General features: G+C 45.3%; 1 protein-coding gene across 2 annotated transcripts in view; it reads left to right on the top strand.

Annotated features, from left to right (window-relative positions):
* Positions 1 to 15,859: 15,859 nt before the first annotated feature.
* The window catches only part of SNAP25 (synaptosome associated protein 25), a gene marked incomplete at both ends in the record, with an annotated part of 28,308 nt that continues 26,591 nt past the window's right edge, over positions 15,860 to 17,576 (top strand). For both annotated transcript variants that reach the window (XM_084262042.1, XM_084262043.1), the window contains 2 exons: positions 15,860 to 15,931; positions 16,560 to 16,601. In XM_084262042.1, coding sequence (XP_084118168.1) covers positions 15,860 to 15,931; positions 16,560 to 16,601 — 114 coding nt within the window. The remainder of the gene's footprint in view (positions 15,932 to 16,559; positions 16,602 to 17,576) is intronic.

Below are 17,576 nucleotides of genomic sequence, written 5' to 3'. Positions count from 1 at the left end.
AAAGCCAGCTGAAGAAATAAAGGGGGTTTGCCTGATGTTTGAAGACCAACCCCAAAAAGGTGCCTGTCCAGTGGTGAGTCTCAGAGGAGAGACACATTTTCTGTTTCCTAAAGAGGTCCAGCAAAACCCTAGTGTGCACCATCAGCTTGAGACACCTAGCCTAGGACACTGTCTGCCTGGCCACTTAAAATCTAAAAGCACCTCGTAGGGTAGAACTTCCTTATTTTACAATTCTGGATCTCACTCCCTCCACAGTGTACCTACTCCTAACTCCTCATTTAGGGTCGTTAGCTGCCTACAATTGCCAAATGTACCTTTGGAAAAGATGCCTTCTGCCACCCCTCTTATTCAGGCATTCCCAGTGTCATAGACCGTGCTGGGCCAGATGTGCTCAGCGTTACGGGTTGTACTCCCCCCAGCTCTGTCTTTGCCCCGTGGTCCTTGTCATGCTGCAGCTCTGTAAGAAACGGTGCCTCTTGCTCCCGGGCTGCTTGGGGCTGAGTCTGGGTGAGTCATCTCTGTGATGCTCTGGAGGCAGCACTGCTGATGGTCGCCTGTCCTTGGGACAAGCTCTGCTCTCATTTAGAGGGCTGGAAAAGCAGACTGGCTCAGCTGAAAAACAGAACTTCTGGATTTATGCTCATGTGAGTGAATGCACGTGTGCCTAAATAAATGACAGTCCTATGAAGGTAGAGGTTGGAATGAAAATCTTGGGTTTCCTGTGCAAACCAAGTACTGTTAGAATGTTTAGAACAATCAGGTTGCCTGTCACTATTCATCTACTGCAAGGACTATTTTATTCCTTCATCTTGGCATGGCTCTTCATAAAGCCTCTGGTCTGAAAGGCCCGAAGTCACCCCATGTAGCTCTCAGTGTTGGCACGAAAAGGTTCAGGGATTTCAATGAAAAAAAAAAGAATTGGAGCTTTCATGGCCAGGCAGTGAGGCAAAATCCCTCTGCCTTCAGCTGTGTAGCATGCACACTGCTCCCCTGCTTAAAATCTGGAGCTGTAGGATATTGACAGTGAAACTGTGAAATATCCAAGCATAGCTCTGGGGCAATCCTCTATTTGCTGAATTCTGCAACTTCTTCATGAGCAGACTGTGATTGCTTTCAAAAGTCAGCTGTTAACTTGTTTTTCTGAGGTTATTCTTTATATTGCTTTTTGGTAGCATGTGAATTGCTCTTGTCCACAGCTCACTGCTGTGGTTTATTGGCCGGCAGCTGAGCGAGTGGATTAGTTTTGTTTCAACAGATAGTGGAGCCAAAGAAAGCTCTTGGCCATGCACACCTTCACACGTGAGCCTCACTCTACATGGCTCCAGGTATGCTTTTAGATGAATACAAGGCACTCTGGTTTTGTTTTGGGGTTTTTTTGAGTCCTGTTTGTTCCAGGAAAACCAGTCTCATGGTCCAACAGTGAATGTGCCCTCTTGTTGTACAAATACACCACAGACCTGTGCAGTAAATACATGGGGTTTCAGAGGGGATCCTTGACGTTGCAAAGGAGCTATCACATCAGCTTCCCTCTAGTCAGGCTGTTGGGGCCAGGAATCAGTCAGTTGCTGTTTCTTTTATTTCCATGATGAAATTTAATCCCACGTTTTATTGTTCATCGGAGCTCCGTAAATCTCATGTTATCCCATAGGACCCACCCAGCTCATGGCTTTCCTGAGCCTTTTCCCTACAGATTATATCATGGCCTATTTCAATACATCCATCTCTCCTAAAAAGAACATGAATTTTGGCAGGGAAAAGGGGGAGCTTTTGCAAAATATTTTAAGTTCTGACTTTCCAGGGCCATCATCTGTGGGGTGATGAGATTCAACCAGTAATGATACAACCATAAGACTGAGGGAAGGGGCAACATTCCCACAAGGGACTGGAAAACATTCTACTCCCAAACACAAATGGAAAGGGAAAGGTTAGAAATGAAACCAGAGCGTCTTACATGCCCTTGCAGGCTTTAATTCCTTCATAAACATGAGCAAACTGAATAAAAAGTACTAGCTAAATAAAAATCCCCATGCAGAGAGAAGGATTTTGATCCTCTGTTAAAACAGTTTGAGCGGAAAGGATTTTGCAGCCTCTCTGTTAATCTGCTGATCACGTGGCGGTTGAAAGCGATGCCCTTGAGGCACTATCTGGCCTGTTGTTGAATTGATTGGTCAACAAAAAAAGAAAGGAGGAAAAAAAATAGAATAGAAGTTGTGCTCTTGTATTAGTACAGCTAAATCCTCCCCTGCAAGTCTGGGTAATCTTCACTGGAGGAGTGTGCTGGTGTTGGGTTTTATTCATCAGGCTGTGAAGGCCAAAATGGACTTTGGAGGAAAGAGAGGTTTCTAAATCAGCCTTATGAGCCTGTAATAAATAATGAGGAGTTCTCATACCCAGCACCAGGGAAAGCCTGTGTGAGTGTGTGCCCTTGGCCCCTTCGAATTTGTATTACTGATTCCTGGGAAAGGAGTAAGAGCCAGGAATTAGCTGTAGGTGTGAATCAGAAAGCAGCAGTGGCCTTTGAAAGTGAGCAACTAAGTTTTGCGTGTCCGTGGGGTGCTATTAAGCATTCCTCTGGCTAACATAATTTGTTACTTAGCCTAGAAATGTCAGATGCTTTCACTATCTGACTTGTACAACTGCAAGCACATGGCAAGTGTACATTTTAAACAGCCATTCCCAATTTATTGGTTTTGGTATAAGCATTCACGAGCACTGAACAGTGGTGATGACGCTAGCATCTTGCCACTTAACCTCCCAGTCGTGCCCAGTGCAGGGAGCAGTCAGATCCTCCCCCTTTTCTGAATGGCATCAGCAACACTGCAGGCTTTTGGGAGTGGGTCTGGGCTGGTCAAGGGCCCAGTTTCACTTCAGGGGGATGAGCACAAGAATTTTTCATCATTGTGACTCTAGAAAAAAACCTTAAAATAATAAAATTTAGACCCATAAAAAGGTTTATTGGGTTAAAGTTGCATTCCCAGGCCTTTTTGCCACATAACTGCATTTTTAAAAGATACTCTGCCATGTCCTCATGTTGTGCCATCTGTGCTTTACATACTCACATGTCTATCTCTGTGACACCTACATAGAGAGAATGAGGGCAGTTAAAAGCTAAGCAGAGGCCTTTCTTTGTATCATGTGGCTGTAGCTTTTTCTTTTTGTTTCTTGAAAGGAAGTAAGTTTTTCAAAACTCATGGACTTTGTTCAACTTTAACTCCTACCTCCACAGTTTAAGTTCCCAGCAGAGACCGTGGAACAAAGTAGAGAAGAGTGGAGCAAGGGATAGCGTTGGGCTGCCCTGGATGTGAGCCCTGAGCCAGGAGGGTGGCTGCAGGTCAGCAAAACAGAAGAGATCTTTGGGGGCAACTCGGTGCTGCACCCTTGGAGAGGTCAACCTCTTTTTTTAGTATTTTTTTTGCCCTAGAGAAAACCCATTGGCAGGACTGGAGAGGTGCAGGTGCTCTCTTTCAGACATATTTTGGGTAACAGTGCCTTGATGTGATAGGGCTTTGAATCAAGGCTATAAACTCTTGTGCCTTTTCTACTTATGGCACTACATATCCATATGACAGTGTCCTCACCACAAATGGATGCATGAACAGGGGAAAAAACTCATTTGGCAAGCTCCCTTCCTTCTTGCTACCTGCTTCAAATGCTGTATGATATAATGAACAGGATGGGCAGACATATATATTTATATGTGGATAATGAAATTGTTTCATTAAAGATAAGGCACTGTTTCTTTAATTTAAAAAAGAAAAGCAATTGAATAATCAAAGATAACCAAGACTATCAAAGACAATGAGATCTTTTCTTTATCATCTTCTTTGCTTATCCCTCATTGCTGAAAGAAAGTCACCCTTCTTTGGGTAAAAATCCCATTCTACAAATAACATCATCATCCCAGTTTCATAACACTCATATACTGTCAGCTGCTGATTTGTCTCTGGAGACTTAGCTAAGGAAGATTTCTGCTAAAAATATATCAGTCCTTTGGCTGAAATGTGGCCACACTTTTACCATCAGGTAGAATGAAAGAAAAAGATGAATATTATAAACATCATGAATTGCTTTGCTTACCACAAGTACAAGTCAATAGGGGAAAGTTGTCCCTGTACTTTCCTAATATCCTTATGATTCCAGTGTATATTTTCCTCCCCTATTAAAACGTTTCTGATTAGCAATAACTGCATTAATTGCCCTTCATTCATTTCTGTTAAGGTTACAGCTGCATAAGACAGAATTTATACTACTGGCTCTCACTAGAAGATGGTGTCCCTTAGTGTCACACGTTTGTCTTGGTGCCCACACAAATGCACCAAAAGCCAGTGAAATTTACCCACAAAATACAGCAAAAATTAGCTCTGCTTTGTGACAGAGGCCTATGAAAATGTGGTCCCTTTCCTTCCTGTAAAACTCACAGGTTTCTTTTCTATCATCTATTTAGCCTGAAAAAAAATCTTTCTCCACATTTAGCCTAAAAAAGTCTTTTTTTCAGTTGCCTGTCTTCTTTCTTGGATCATTACAAGAAATTTGAGGATGATCTCTGCTGGCTTGCATTTTCTGCCAGTGATTTGATCTGCATGTAATCTAAGTGTGTGCAACTCATCTGACACAGTGGCCTTTTGCGCTGACTTTGCACAGGTAGAGGGAACTTAGAAAGGTTGGGGCGATGTGGAATGAGGCTTTTTGAACAACTACTCATGTTTAACAGTCTCTTGCAGAAACTCAATTCACTGGTTCTGTTGCCACTGCTCCTCTTGATTTATGAAGATAGAGAGAGAGAGAGCCTTCACCCACGGACGCAAACCAACAGCAGGCGGTTTGTTGCCACCACGCTGATGTCTAAGACATCCCCACTGGCAGGACCAAGAGCAAAAGAATGAGCAGACAAGGCTGTAACTGTAATTTTCTCATGCTGCATTACCTGATACGTAGCTGAAGTGCTCCTGACTCACAGACACTAACTGCAGCACTGGGGGGGTAGATAATAGGCACAGGCACAGTTCATCTTCCATATTACGGTGACTGCATGAGGTTGAATCAGATTGATCCAGCCTCTGTGGGAGTGATATGAGTGAACAGGCTGTTGCTCACTGCCCACTGATGTCCCAGGCTATGAACCACCCCTTTTCCTGGAGCTCACTGAAAGCAGGTGTCTCATACCACCTGCAAAACCTCAGCCCTTTGCAGTTGTGGTGCATGAGCAACTCTTAAACAGTGAGGAAAAGGAGCAGAAACTCTTTGCTGCAGATGGGTGCCAAACCCCTTTGGTGCTATGAGCCAAGGGTGGATGTTAAGCCCCACTCAGCTTCTGAAGAAATCTGTGCCTGCCTTTGCCCAGGCTCAGCTCATCAAGAGCACATTTTGGTTTGGGATGCTCAGCAGAGGTGATGACCAGCTTAAATCAGGAGATACAGATGAAGCTTGGATGTGTATACAGAGGCAGTGGGCTGTACTGGGAGCTCTGGGCACTCTTGAGAAGACTGTGCAGAGGGAGCAGTTTCTTTCTAAGGTCCTAGGAACAGCAAATGCAACAGGTCTCATGCAGCCGATTGTGAATGCCCTTTACACTCCCTTGAAAAATCTGCCATGCAGTTTTCTTATTCCTTTCTATCTCCTGATCCCTTAATAAATGCAATAATTCCATTTTGTATACATTTATATTTCTATTATTTCATTTTCTTTTCTATTCTATTCTATTCTATTCTATTCTATTCTATTCTATTCTAGTCTATCCTAGTCTATTCCATTCTATTCTAACCTGCCTATCTATCTATCTATCTATCTATCTATCTATCTATCTATCTGTCTATCTGTCTATCTATCTATCTACAGAAAGCTAGAACCCCAGGAAAATCTGGCACAAAAGCATTCAAGAGGCTGAGCACTCCTGTTTTGTTTGCACACAGACACCCCCTCCCACCACCCCCCGCAGTGCTGCCTGTTCCCCTCCACCACATCTCCAGAACCTACCAGCACTGGCAGCCCCACCCCCAAGCCCAACCCCACTAATGGCAGTGGTAAAAATTCCTCCAACTTGAAATGGGGCGTGACTTTCACCCCTAGCTTCTAAAATTGGCCATTAATCTGATTGAGTGGCTTAGAAGCAGTGTAAAGAAACCCAGGTTCAAATACAAGCAAAGAACAGCAAGGCTGACTGTCATTGCTGTGGTGATGGGGAGCAGTTTGAGGGAGACCTGAACGAATTCAGGGTATGAGTTTCCCTGAAAATCATGGCACCATCAGAAATCTCATCCTCCAGCTAAGCAGACACCTTCTGTTTTTCTCCCAGATTCTGACCACAGAATGTAAATAGCTTTGTCACGAGTCAAGACATTTTCTTTAATCCTCTCTACTAATGCCTGGATTTCTTGTCCTGAGCCACCAAGATCCAGCTACGCAAATGGCAAGTGAGGTTGTCGGATATTTTGGAGCAGGTATCTCCTGGAGGGATGGGGAAGCACTAAGCCCTTCAAGCAAAGCCTACATCCTCATTTAAAATACCCTGTGAAATGCCAGCCACCCTTTTTTCCGGAGAAAACTAATTCACTGGAACCAGCATGACCAACAGCTGCTTAGAAACAAACAGTCCATCTACCAAGAAAGGTCTAACACAGACCAACCTTTCATGTCCTAAGAAATGCAGAGGAAGGTTATGACTGCTGTTTATATATCTTGGAGAGAGAGAGACAGAAAGGAGAGAAATATCCCTGGATGTGTTTAACAGATGGGTAGATGAGGTACTCTGGGATATGGTTTAGCATAGGGCAGGAAGGGTTGGACTCGATGGTCTTAAAGGTCTTTTCCAACCTTGCGATTCTGTGATTCTGTGCTATTTAAGCTACAGGACACGACTGACACAGAAACAGGCTGATATTTTCTGGCTGTGAACTAATTTGTGCTAGAAGTGAAATGTTTTCTGGACACTGGAGAAGTGAGGGTCTGGACTCAGAACAAGTAGGAACATGATAAACTTAGGGAATTACAGGACACGGCTCGCTGAATCACGAATGAAGCTGTATGAGGCAGCTGCATGTAACAACAGGGAATTAGACTCACATCAGCCTTTCCAGTCCAGATCTCTGCTCAGTGCCCTCCGCACTGCTGGCAGCTCCCTCCAGATGAGATGCCCGCTCCTGCTCAGAGGAAAAGGGTTTCTACCTTCAGGCTCCACTGCTCTGGCTGGTTGCTCTCCTGGATGGACAGAACAAACATTTTTTTGCCCACAATGTTTTTCTTTTGCTGTTGGGGGGAGAAAAAAGAAAAAAAGAAAGCAGGAAAATGTGTGGGTATGGAGCAGTAGAAATGACTGCCAAGGCATAAAGGTTTATTTTCTAAAGTGGTTTTGCTAGCAGTAAGATGGGTAGAAAGTCAAGATGTTGTTGCTCTGAAGCGAAACTGTTACAAAATGGCTGCTCTGTGCTTTTATTTATTATTTTTTTATGGTGCAGGAGCCCGATAAAGCGACGCGCACACGTTGGAGCCTCATAAAACAGCGGTGCTGTCTGACAACTGACAGGACAACAATGACAGGCTTTGTATTGGGATGGGGTGGCTCCAGGCATGTCTTTTATGGCTGCCTGTTATTCCCCGAGATCTCAACAGCCGCTTTCCCCACCTGCCATTGCCCCTGGCTGCAGTGCCCAGGGGGACGGACGCGTAGGATGTATTGCTCATAACCTCCCTATTTGCTGAAACTGGAGGCACAGAGCGGTTGTATCAACACAGCTTGTCTGCTGCACTGCGACTGTGTGCACGCACAGTCACACTTGTTTACCCACCAATGATCAGGGGTTTGCCGGGGTAGAGGTGCCCACATTTACAAGAAGAAGTCCCCTGTAGCACACTTAACGTTGAGTAATTGCATTCACACTAAGGAATCACAGAACGGTCTGGGTTGGAAGGGACCCCAAGGATCAGAGAGTTCCAACCTCCCTGCCACAGGCAGGGACACCCACCTCCAGGCCTGGATCTACACAAGGTTGCCCAGGGCCCCATCCAACCTGGCCTTGAACACCTCCAGGGATGGGGCATCCACCACCTCTCTGGGCAGCCTCTTCCAGCACTTCACCACTCTCTCTGTAAAGAACTTCCCCCTAATATCTAATCTAAACCTTCCCTCCTTCAGCTTCAATCCATTCCCCCTTGTCCTGCCACTGTCTACCCTTTTAAAAAGTTGATTCCCCTCCTGTTTCTCTGCTCCCTTCAGGGACTGGAAGGCTGCAATGAGGTCTCCCCGCAGCCTTCTCTTCTCTAGGCTGAACAAGCCCAGCTCCCTCAGCCTCTCTTCATAGGGGAGGAGCTCCAGCCCTCTAATCACATTCGTGGCCTCCTCTGAACCCTCTCCAACAGTACCACATCATTCTTGCATTGGGGCCCCGCAGATCTGGACACAGGACTGCAGCTGGGGCCTCACAAGGGCAGAGTAGAGAGATGCAATCCCCTCCCTGTCCCTGCTGGCCACCCCTCTTCTGACGAATCATTTTATTGAGCTTTTTCTCATTATAGCCACACAAGACCATAGGAAAACTGCTTTCCTATATATTTTTCCAATGTATTCAGCAAATAGTTGGGATTCCTAATTTTGTCTAATTATACCTGAAGATCTTCATTTTGGCCTCTGACCAGGGAGTTGCTGTTCCAGTTAGGGTTCTGACACACAGATGCAGCATGAGATAGAACATCATGCTCACTAGCATTTATCCAAAAGCCCCTGTTGTCCTGTACCACATATATCCCCAAGCCAAGTACCAGTCCATGCCCTGAAACACCTGCAATTTAATAAGGGAAAAAAAAACAAACTCACAAGATAGGAAGGAAGAGAAGGATTTTATCATATCGTGTAGGTGGGAGACATATTCAGTTGTTAAACAAGGAGAGGCAGTCCCATCAGAGGGTATCCAAGACATCTGCATGACATGACAGATATGGCCAGCAGCAGGAAACCAAATACCTACAGCGTCTCACGTAGCTCGAGAGACCTATCTTCAGGCAAGGCAAGTCCTGGGAGTAAAATAAGTTGTCTAAGGAAATGTAGGAAGACTGACAAACTGGGTATCACCACCTTATGAATTCAGATTTGTAAGAGCTCAGTCAAAGTCACTCTCTGACAAGCCCTCACCAGTAGGCATCACTTTTTTTGCTGAATGCTACAGAAAAAAACAGAGTGAAATCAGTTACCACCACACTCCTTCAGCCTGATCTGTGGAGCTGGGCTCAAAGGCTTGCAAGCTGTGGGACAGGCTGTGCCAACATACCCTACAGAAACATGGAGGCAGCTTTTTGGGTCAAGTAGTAATCCAAACATAACAAAGGTGCTCCTCTGGAAATGAGGACTTTGCTGAAGATCTTGGGGATGAATTACATCCAGGCAACAGGCCGTGCTGTGGGATTGAGGCAAAAAGCAGGCTTTCCTCATGCTTTTATTGAAGAGATATTTAAAATTCAGATCTAAATAACAGATTTGAGCAATTTTTCATCGTTACCTTTTACGCAACAGCATAGAATCTTTAAATAAGATTTTTCATGACAAAATTAGTTGGTCTGTTCTCCAAGTGCTTTCAGATCAATTAAAACACAGTAAGAGCAAAAGCAGGGAACGCTTCTGCTACAGCCAGTATTAATTGTGGTGAGCTCTGGGTGAAATGGAGATGACAGTGGTCGAAACCCAGAAGAATTTAGAGCTTGTGAGGGCTGTTGCTGAGAGCCCATGATCTATAAAAACTGCATTCCCAGCTCCCTTAAATAATTTCTCACCAGCTGTTGCTTGTCGCACCGACTGTGGGCAGCACACCCCCCCCTTTCTTGGCTTTCTGTTATCATCTGCATTGGAACAGTAAATCCTCCACACAATTTCAGGGGGAATGTCCCAGTGTCTGCCACACATATAGGTATTGGTATCTAAGCATCCTTTTGCAGCAGGTTCTCACTTTGGATGACATTTCTTTCTCTACTGATGTTACAAGATGGCATCTGGTCTGGACTGAGCTTTGGGGCTAAAGCCAGTGTATTTCTTATACTCCACCCACAAAAAGCCCATCTGGGGATGGATGGTGAAAGTAGTGAAAGATATGGCCAACATTCCAGGCAGCTTCCTACTGGGTGGTGATAGCTGTTGGGAGGTGCAGCAAGAAAAAGGATGTGCACCTGACCGGAGGATCCTACACAGCCCCAGAACTGCTTTGTCCCTGGCCCCGTTGTGGATGAACACACCTTGTGCAGCACTTGGGAAACCAACCGAACAGCTGCCAGGTGACACTGGGGACCAAGGATGACTTCCTCCACCTGTAGCTGAACTGGATCTCCCCCTTTGACAGGGTGTGTTTCTCCTTCAACCAACCTCCGGATTAAAAATGAAAGGAGAACAGCTGCAACACAACATCCAGCTGTAAATGGCTCAACATCCATCCTGAGGTGCCTGATCCAAAAGCCTCTCTTTGGTTTTTCTGTGGCTCTACTAAGGCCACATGACTGCTGTAATGGTCTCTCAACCCTACAAGAAAGAAGCTTAAAGTGTGGTATTGACCAACTCTGTCTTTTTTAGTAGGCTACGCCAATGCAGTCATCCTCTGGCTACAAATATCCCCGGGAAGAATAGATATGTCCTTTAATAACAGGGAGAGGGCTTAAAAAAGAACATTTTATTGCAGCGTTGCCTTCGCCACGGTAAATTGCGGCATTTTCATTTGCCTGTATTTATTGCATTGAAGTGTTTATATCACTGCCAAGCAAATATTTGCTTTCAAAGGTCACTCATTGTATCTCTCTTCCTCTGGGGATATATGTAGGTCTCTCTTAGACTTCACTATAACTCCACAAGGATATATAACGTCCTCGCAGTGAGATTCTTTATTGCAACTGAGCTATTACTAAAATAGCAGATGCAGAATTCAGAGTATAATAGGGAATGTGCTTCCATTAGCCAGTCTCCCTTTGTGTTTTCTTTAACCCTTAGCCACTGTGCTTCTGTATGAGCACTGGCAGAACGTATAAGTCTGGCAGACGGAATTTGATGCAATTCCCCCAAGTTGCTGAAGTTACTGGCATTTTCTGGAAGACAGAGATCACAGCTTGGTACAGAGTTTTTTGTAGCTGCATTTGGACATTGGTCTCCTTTTAAGAGAGCACCATGTGTGTCTGTGTGGAAACCCAGAGGATTCCCTGTCCCTTTTCAGAAAGGGAAAATCCAAGGTCCATGTTAAATTTTGAGCTGGAACTTGTATATGTGATTATTGCAAGGATGGACACAAATTGACTCTGTGCAAGTGGCTGTAACTTCAGCAGTAACTTTATTTTTTAATCAAATTTTAAGATATGAAGAGTTTAACATACTAGATCACAAGTTTGGCTTTCCGATCTCTCATCTCTGCAGACAAAATAAAGCACAGAGAGCATTCTGGGCAGTTTATTTCCAGTTCCATTAGAGATTCCTCAGGCAATTTTAGGGTTTAGATGCTTGGTTCAAACCAGCCTGAATGAGAACAGAATGCAAAATACCAGATATTATGAAAATATACATTCCACAAAGAATTTATTGCCTATTTTTGGCCTGTTCCTGTTCTACTAAAACAAGAGCAAGTTTCAGTGGGCTCAGAACAGACTATACCTTCTGCATTTGAAACTCTGTCCTGTAATCAATGAGAGTGAATCCATTATGGTTTAATATTTCTTGGCTATTCCAGTAATCACTCATTTTCAGTGCTGTAGTACATCAGGAGGACTAGATATTGGTGTTCCTGGGAAATGCCATAGAGGGGACACTGCTAATTTGTACCATAGAGAAATAATTCCCTTTAAACATAAATCTGTTCTCTATCAGATTTTATTGATAACAGGGTTTGCTGTTGGAAAATTTGTGAAACTGGAATGGAATTTCAGCCTCAGTGGGTCTTTTCAAGGAAAATCCTCTCTCCCGTCTGTCCTATTCACAGAATCATAGAATTGCAGAATCACTAGGTTGGAAAAGACCTTTAAGATCATCAGGTCCAAACCCTCCTGTCCTATGCTAAACCATATCCCTAAGTACCTCATCTACCCATCTGTTAAACACACCCAGGGATGGTGACTCAACCCCCTCCCTGGGCAGCCTGTTCCAGGCCCTGACAACTCTTTCAGTGAAGATTTTTTTCCTAACATCTAAACTGACCCTGCCTTGGCATAGCCTAGTGCCACTTCTTCTTGTCCCATCTCCTGTCACCTGGCTGAAGAGACCATCACCCACCTCTCTACACCCTCTTGTCAGGTAGTTGTAGGTGGTGATAAGGTCTCCCCTCAGCCTCCTCTTCTCCAGGCTGAACACCCCCAGCTCCCTCAGCTGCTCCTCATATGATTTGCCCTCCACCCCCTTCCCCAGCCTGGTTGCCCTTCTGTGGACTCGCTTGAGGACCTCAATGTCCTTCTTATGGTGAGGAGTCCAGAACTGGACCCAGCACTCAAGGTGCAGCTTCATCAATGCCGAGTACAGGGGCACAGTCACCTCCCCAGACCTGCTGGCCACACTATTTCTGATACAGGCAAGGATGCCATTGGCTTTCCTGGCCACCTGGGCACACTGCTGGCTCACATTCAGTCAGCTGTCAGCCAGCACCCCCAGGTCCATCTCTGCCTGACAGCTCTCCAGCCAGTCTTCCCCACGCCTGTAGCGCTGCATGGGGTTAAAAATTCCACATTTTAACTTGCAAAATCTGCAAAAAAATTACAACGCATTCCCAGCCCCCTGTAACATATCTGTAGTTTATCATACCATGTGCAAACCAGTAACCTTTATTGATTCTTGGGCAGGGTTTTCTATTAAATAAAGTCGAATCAGCACTGCTGCAGGGCACTTTGGTTTATGACTAAAACTTGATGTAAAATGACTTGTCTGGAGGAACGCTTTTTGCTATTTCTCAATGCATTCTAAGTGCTTTACAAATATCAAACAATCTCAATAAACCTGTCAGGTTGGATCACTTGCTACAAAATGTCTCTCTGGTTACAAACTCTGACATTATTATAGGGGTTTTTTTGGAGCTTGATGCAAAATAGGATGTGTCTGTCACTATGGTGCCAACTGATGGTTCTAACTAAGCAAGAAGGATAACTGAAGAGAAATCACAAAGTTTCAACACTCTGTTTCCTTCTTGCACGACCCAACACCACTGTTGGCTCCAAAATGAAGAAAAGATTAAAAGTCAGGTTGGGATCTAGTTGAGAACTGAATTTTCTGTGTGATTTTTATTATCTGCAGTGGTGGACAAACAGACTTCTTGTTAGCTATTGTCAGTAGAAGCACTCCCCTCACCCTCGCTTGCTTGCTCGTCTGCAATCACTGAGCTCACATTGGATATGCTTAGAGGATGAATCAAATCCCCTGTTAGCATCCCATCCTCTCATTGATGCATCAGCTCCCACTTTACAACTAGTAAAAGCCTGCCAGATAGACATAAAGCGGGACCAGTGTCCTGCCCCTCACAACTAGATGTATATACCATTTATATCAGTCCCAAAGTCATGCCTAAGCCTCCCTGATTTTTGCTAAAGCTCAGTGCTGTTGTTCTGCCAGCACAGGAAATGAGGGATTCAGGCAGAGGAGAATATTTTAACTAAATATTCTATAACTAGATCCACAGACTTAATCCTGTTGCAGAGGCTGTGCCAGATATGTTTGAAAGCTGAGTTCTGCCTCAATCTGAGAAGGAAGAAAATTTGTGGAGCAGTGACCAGTTGTAGTGCCAGCGGGTGCCAAATGGGACAGGAGTTTGGAGAGTGGTTCTTTACCCAGATAACTTCTTTTTCTCCCAGCTGAGCATGCTGCATTTGCTGTTCAGAAGCAGCGCCTTCCTGGAGCTGCGTGATGTGCCAAAAATAAGGCAACGTGAGCGCAATGATGGGGGGGAAAGATTGGGATGGCCTTGAGAATGTCCCCACATTTCCACACGCCTTTCAAGAGAGGACCAATCCCTGGTTCATCTGTTCCTCCTAATCCTCAGAGTGCTCCATTTTTTGTGAAGCTTATTTCCTGCTGCTTGTGAGCATCCTTGAAGTGACTGATACCAGCGTGAATATTAGCTGTGAAATTAAGCTCTGCATTTGCATCAGCTGAGGCTGCAGATGAGTTGCTTAAACTTGTTCCTTCACACTGCTGTGACCACGCAGCTGGCAGAAGCGGGTGGGCTTCTTCTCCCGCATCTATTCGGGCTCCTAAACATCGTGTGACCCGTCACGAAATGTCAGTCTCCCTCTGACAAGGATGTGGCGATGCACTCAGTGATGAAAGTAAGATGCCGTGCCAGTAGCTGCAGGGCTGACTCTTTGAGATAGATTTCTTCCTGCTGCAGCTTCAAAGGAGGAAAAGCAACCACGAGTGAGGGCACAGCTAATGCGAAGGCATGAAGGTCACATAGTCCCTCTTAGATAAGAAAAACAGCAAATCCGTTGTTGAAGCTGCAGAGGAAATGCAAGGAGCTGTCTGCTTTCCTTATATGCTTCTTAGCAAACAGGGTGTGATCCAGGAAATCTCCCTGCCACTCAGCCCTACCTGGTGAGCCCATACCCCTCTTGTTGTGACAGTGAGCACTGTCAAAGTGAGGAATACAGTCATCTCCAACAGGCCATCACTTCTGTTTAAACACAGTTATTATTGTTAAAATTTTAGAGCCAAGCTCTGCCCTGGTTTATCTTGTTTCATAAAGGCTGCATGTATCGCAAAGACAGGGCAGAAAATAGCCCCTGGGATTTTGCCTTCTTAAAGCAGCTTTGCTGAAAAGGTCTGCTTCTGTCCTCTTTTTGTAGTTGAGCATGATGGCATGTGCTTTATGGCTGTTTATTTCAGTTGCCCACAACTTCCCCACCTCCTCTGCACCTGGGATTAGGTTTTCCTGCAATGAACAGATCCGATGTTCAGTGAGCGGTAATTTGCAGCGTGCCATGCTTGAATCAAGAGAAGAAATAAGCCGGTGTTGTTGTTATAAAGACCTGACAGATGGTAGGAGGACCCGCCTTTCTTAATCAAGTCATGCTCAGTAATCAGAGCTAGCTCAAATTTGTAACAAAAAAGAAACCCTACCCAAATGAGGATTAATGGGCTGCATCCTGGTCCCCGGTTAGGATGAGCTCAGTGGCATCGTTCTGTGTCAAGAGGGATAACCAGGTTCAGAATCTGACCCTCTGGGGGAAAAGTTAAAAGTACTGGTCAGGTCCTGTAGTCACTTCACCTGATACAACGATTCTCTCTCCCAGGTAGACACCATCACCCCATCTACCTATAAATTACAGAGTCTGAACTGGAGCACGGTGCACAAGTTCATCAGGCAATAAAAATCTGCAGAGTTTCACTGTATTTAATTGCATTGCAGATGTATTAGCTGCATCTGGCCTTCCAAGCGAGGCAGCTGAAATTAAGGACACGAGGGGCATAGGCTGGACCTTGACCTCCTTCACATTAAGACTTGTAATTTTAGAGAAGAATGAGTGGGTCTCAAGCTCATTTCTGGGAGCAAATAACACCTCCTGGATCTCCAGCTTTGATATGGGTAACGTTTGAAAGGTGAAGAATAAAGGAAGGATTTTCCTCAAAGAACACGGCAAGGATATATCGTTGTTCCTTCAAAGTGATTTAATTACCAGGAATAAAGAACCACCTTGAAAAGTCCCGTGTGCTGTCTTCTGTATAGGAACTGCTATCCAGAACAAAAGCCTTTGGGTGATGCCACTCCTGTAATAAAAGCACTTTTGTGGTACCGATATGTAAGCACAGTTCAGTGAGCCAGGGAGCCTAACCACACTGTGTCTTTTTCCCTTTTTCTCTGTCTTCCAGGCTTACAAGCAGCCGAGCACAAATCCCTGATCTGCAGCTTCCACAAACACCCCCACAGCTAAAATGGCGGAGGACGCTGATATGCGCAATGAGTTGGAAGAAATGCAGCGGCGTGCTGACCAGCTTGCCGATGAAGTGAGACCGATAGCTAAACCTGCAACTCGGGGTTGGGACTGGGCACAAGATGCGCACCCAGAAACAGGAGCTGAATCGGCAAAGGGTTTCTAGGGCTGATTCTGGTTTTGGGCAGCTTTATACTGAGAGCAGAATTGGAAATGATCCGGGGTGAAATGTAATGTCATGTTTAGTCTAGATTTATTGATCGTGAGTTTGGTTTAGGTATTCTAGTCTGCATCAGTTTGGCCTCAGAGCTAAACGCAGGAATCTAATATTTTCAGAGGATTCCTTCAGTTTGCCAAACCTACTAAATGCTAAAAGTCACCAATTAGGCCTCTGAAAAGTCCCAGCTGAAACCCACAGACTTTATTTTTAAAGAAGCAGAACACCAGCTGCTCCAAGCGGTACGGCTGCACCGCGCGGGCAAGAGGCGTGCAAGCCTTGGGGGCTGCAGCTGCCCTGAGATGCGGTGGGGAGCTGCTGCGTTAGCAAGCTAACAGAGAGCTGGAGATGAAGAGATCCCCAATACCCTGAGGATGGCCTGATTTTGAGGGAAGGCAAAAACAGACCGTCGGTGTGAGCCTGCCCACCAGTGCTGGGAACTGTATCTTAAGTGCTGTTTCCTCTGTTTGTGTTTTTTTTCCAGTCCCTTGAGAGCACCCGTCGAATGCTGCAGCTTGTTGAAGAGGTAAGGACCTGCATTCCACTTGCACTTCTCACTTACGTGAGCAAAAGTGATGGAGAGACCTATGCTGGAAGGGTTTGGTTGTTTTTAACTCACGTTGCTAGGTCGTGGCCATGGCTTTATGCACCCTCCTTCCCTCCTTATCCTCACCCTTTACCGGGGTCATTCAAGACACCGTGCCCTAGTTGCCAATGCAGACCAGGTGCTGAGGCACTGTTTTGCCCACACCTGAGTACCCATGGAGATAGGCTACACCGGATAAACCAAAGATGCAGCCTCTAAAGGTGACCCTGAGCCAGGGACAAGTGGCTGAGTTTGCTGCAGAGCTCCTGGAGCCTCGTGCCAGCACCGCTCTGATGTCCTTGCCATAATACTGCAAGTGGAGAAGGTGAGAAAGTCCCTTGGTCTGTTTGCCCTGTCATCTCTAAATGCCTCCCTCTCCATAAACACTTGCACCTATTTATAGAGCATCCATCACCACGGCATGTAAGTGCCACTTCTTCATGTATCTCTGAAACATTTATTAGGATTTCAAGGCTCATGCGATGTCCTCAATTGACAGGTCTGGAGAAGGAAGCGCTCTGTTTTTCCATGGTGCTGAGGAAGGGAACCCAGGCTCAGTCCTGCATGGCAGGGTCACTCTCAGAAGTCAGAAACCAATTCAGTCGGGCTTCATTTCACCCTTTTTGGCAACAAAGGGGTGTCAAAGTCAGAAACTCCCAAACGGTTCAGTTTAGAGTGTTCAGCCATCAGGTGGTGGAAAACTTTGCTCCTGCCTGACAGGATGTATTATTTTCAGACACTATGCGAGTCTTGGCTCTGTAGCTGGTGACATTTTTAATCAGGGTCATCAGCACTGACAGTCCCAGTACTCCTGACAACCAGAGTCTCCGGCAGAGACAACAGGAAGAAAATCACATCAGGTCCCGTGTTCAGGGATAAGTGTGAGCCCAGCCATGGGCTTCACGGCCTTGAAAT

This window comes from Gallinula chloropus (genome assembly GCF_964237585.1).
Source record: "Gallinula chloropus genome assembly, chromosome: 3".
In the NCBI taxonomy this organism is placed as follows: domain Eukaryota; kingdom Metazoa; phylum Chordata; class Aves; order Gruiformes; family Rallidae; genus Gallinula; species Gallinula chloropus.
This window is presented reverse-complemented; position numbering and strand designations above follow the sequence as displayed.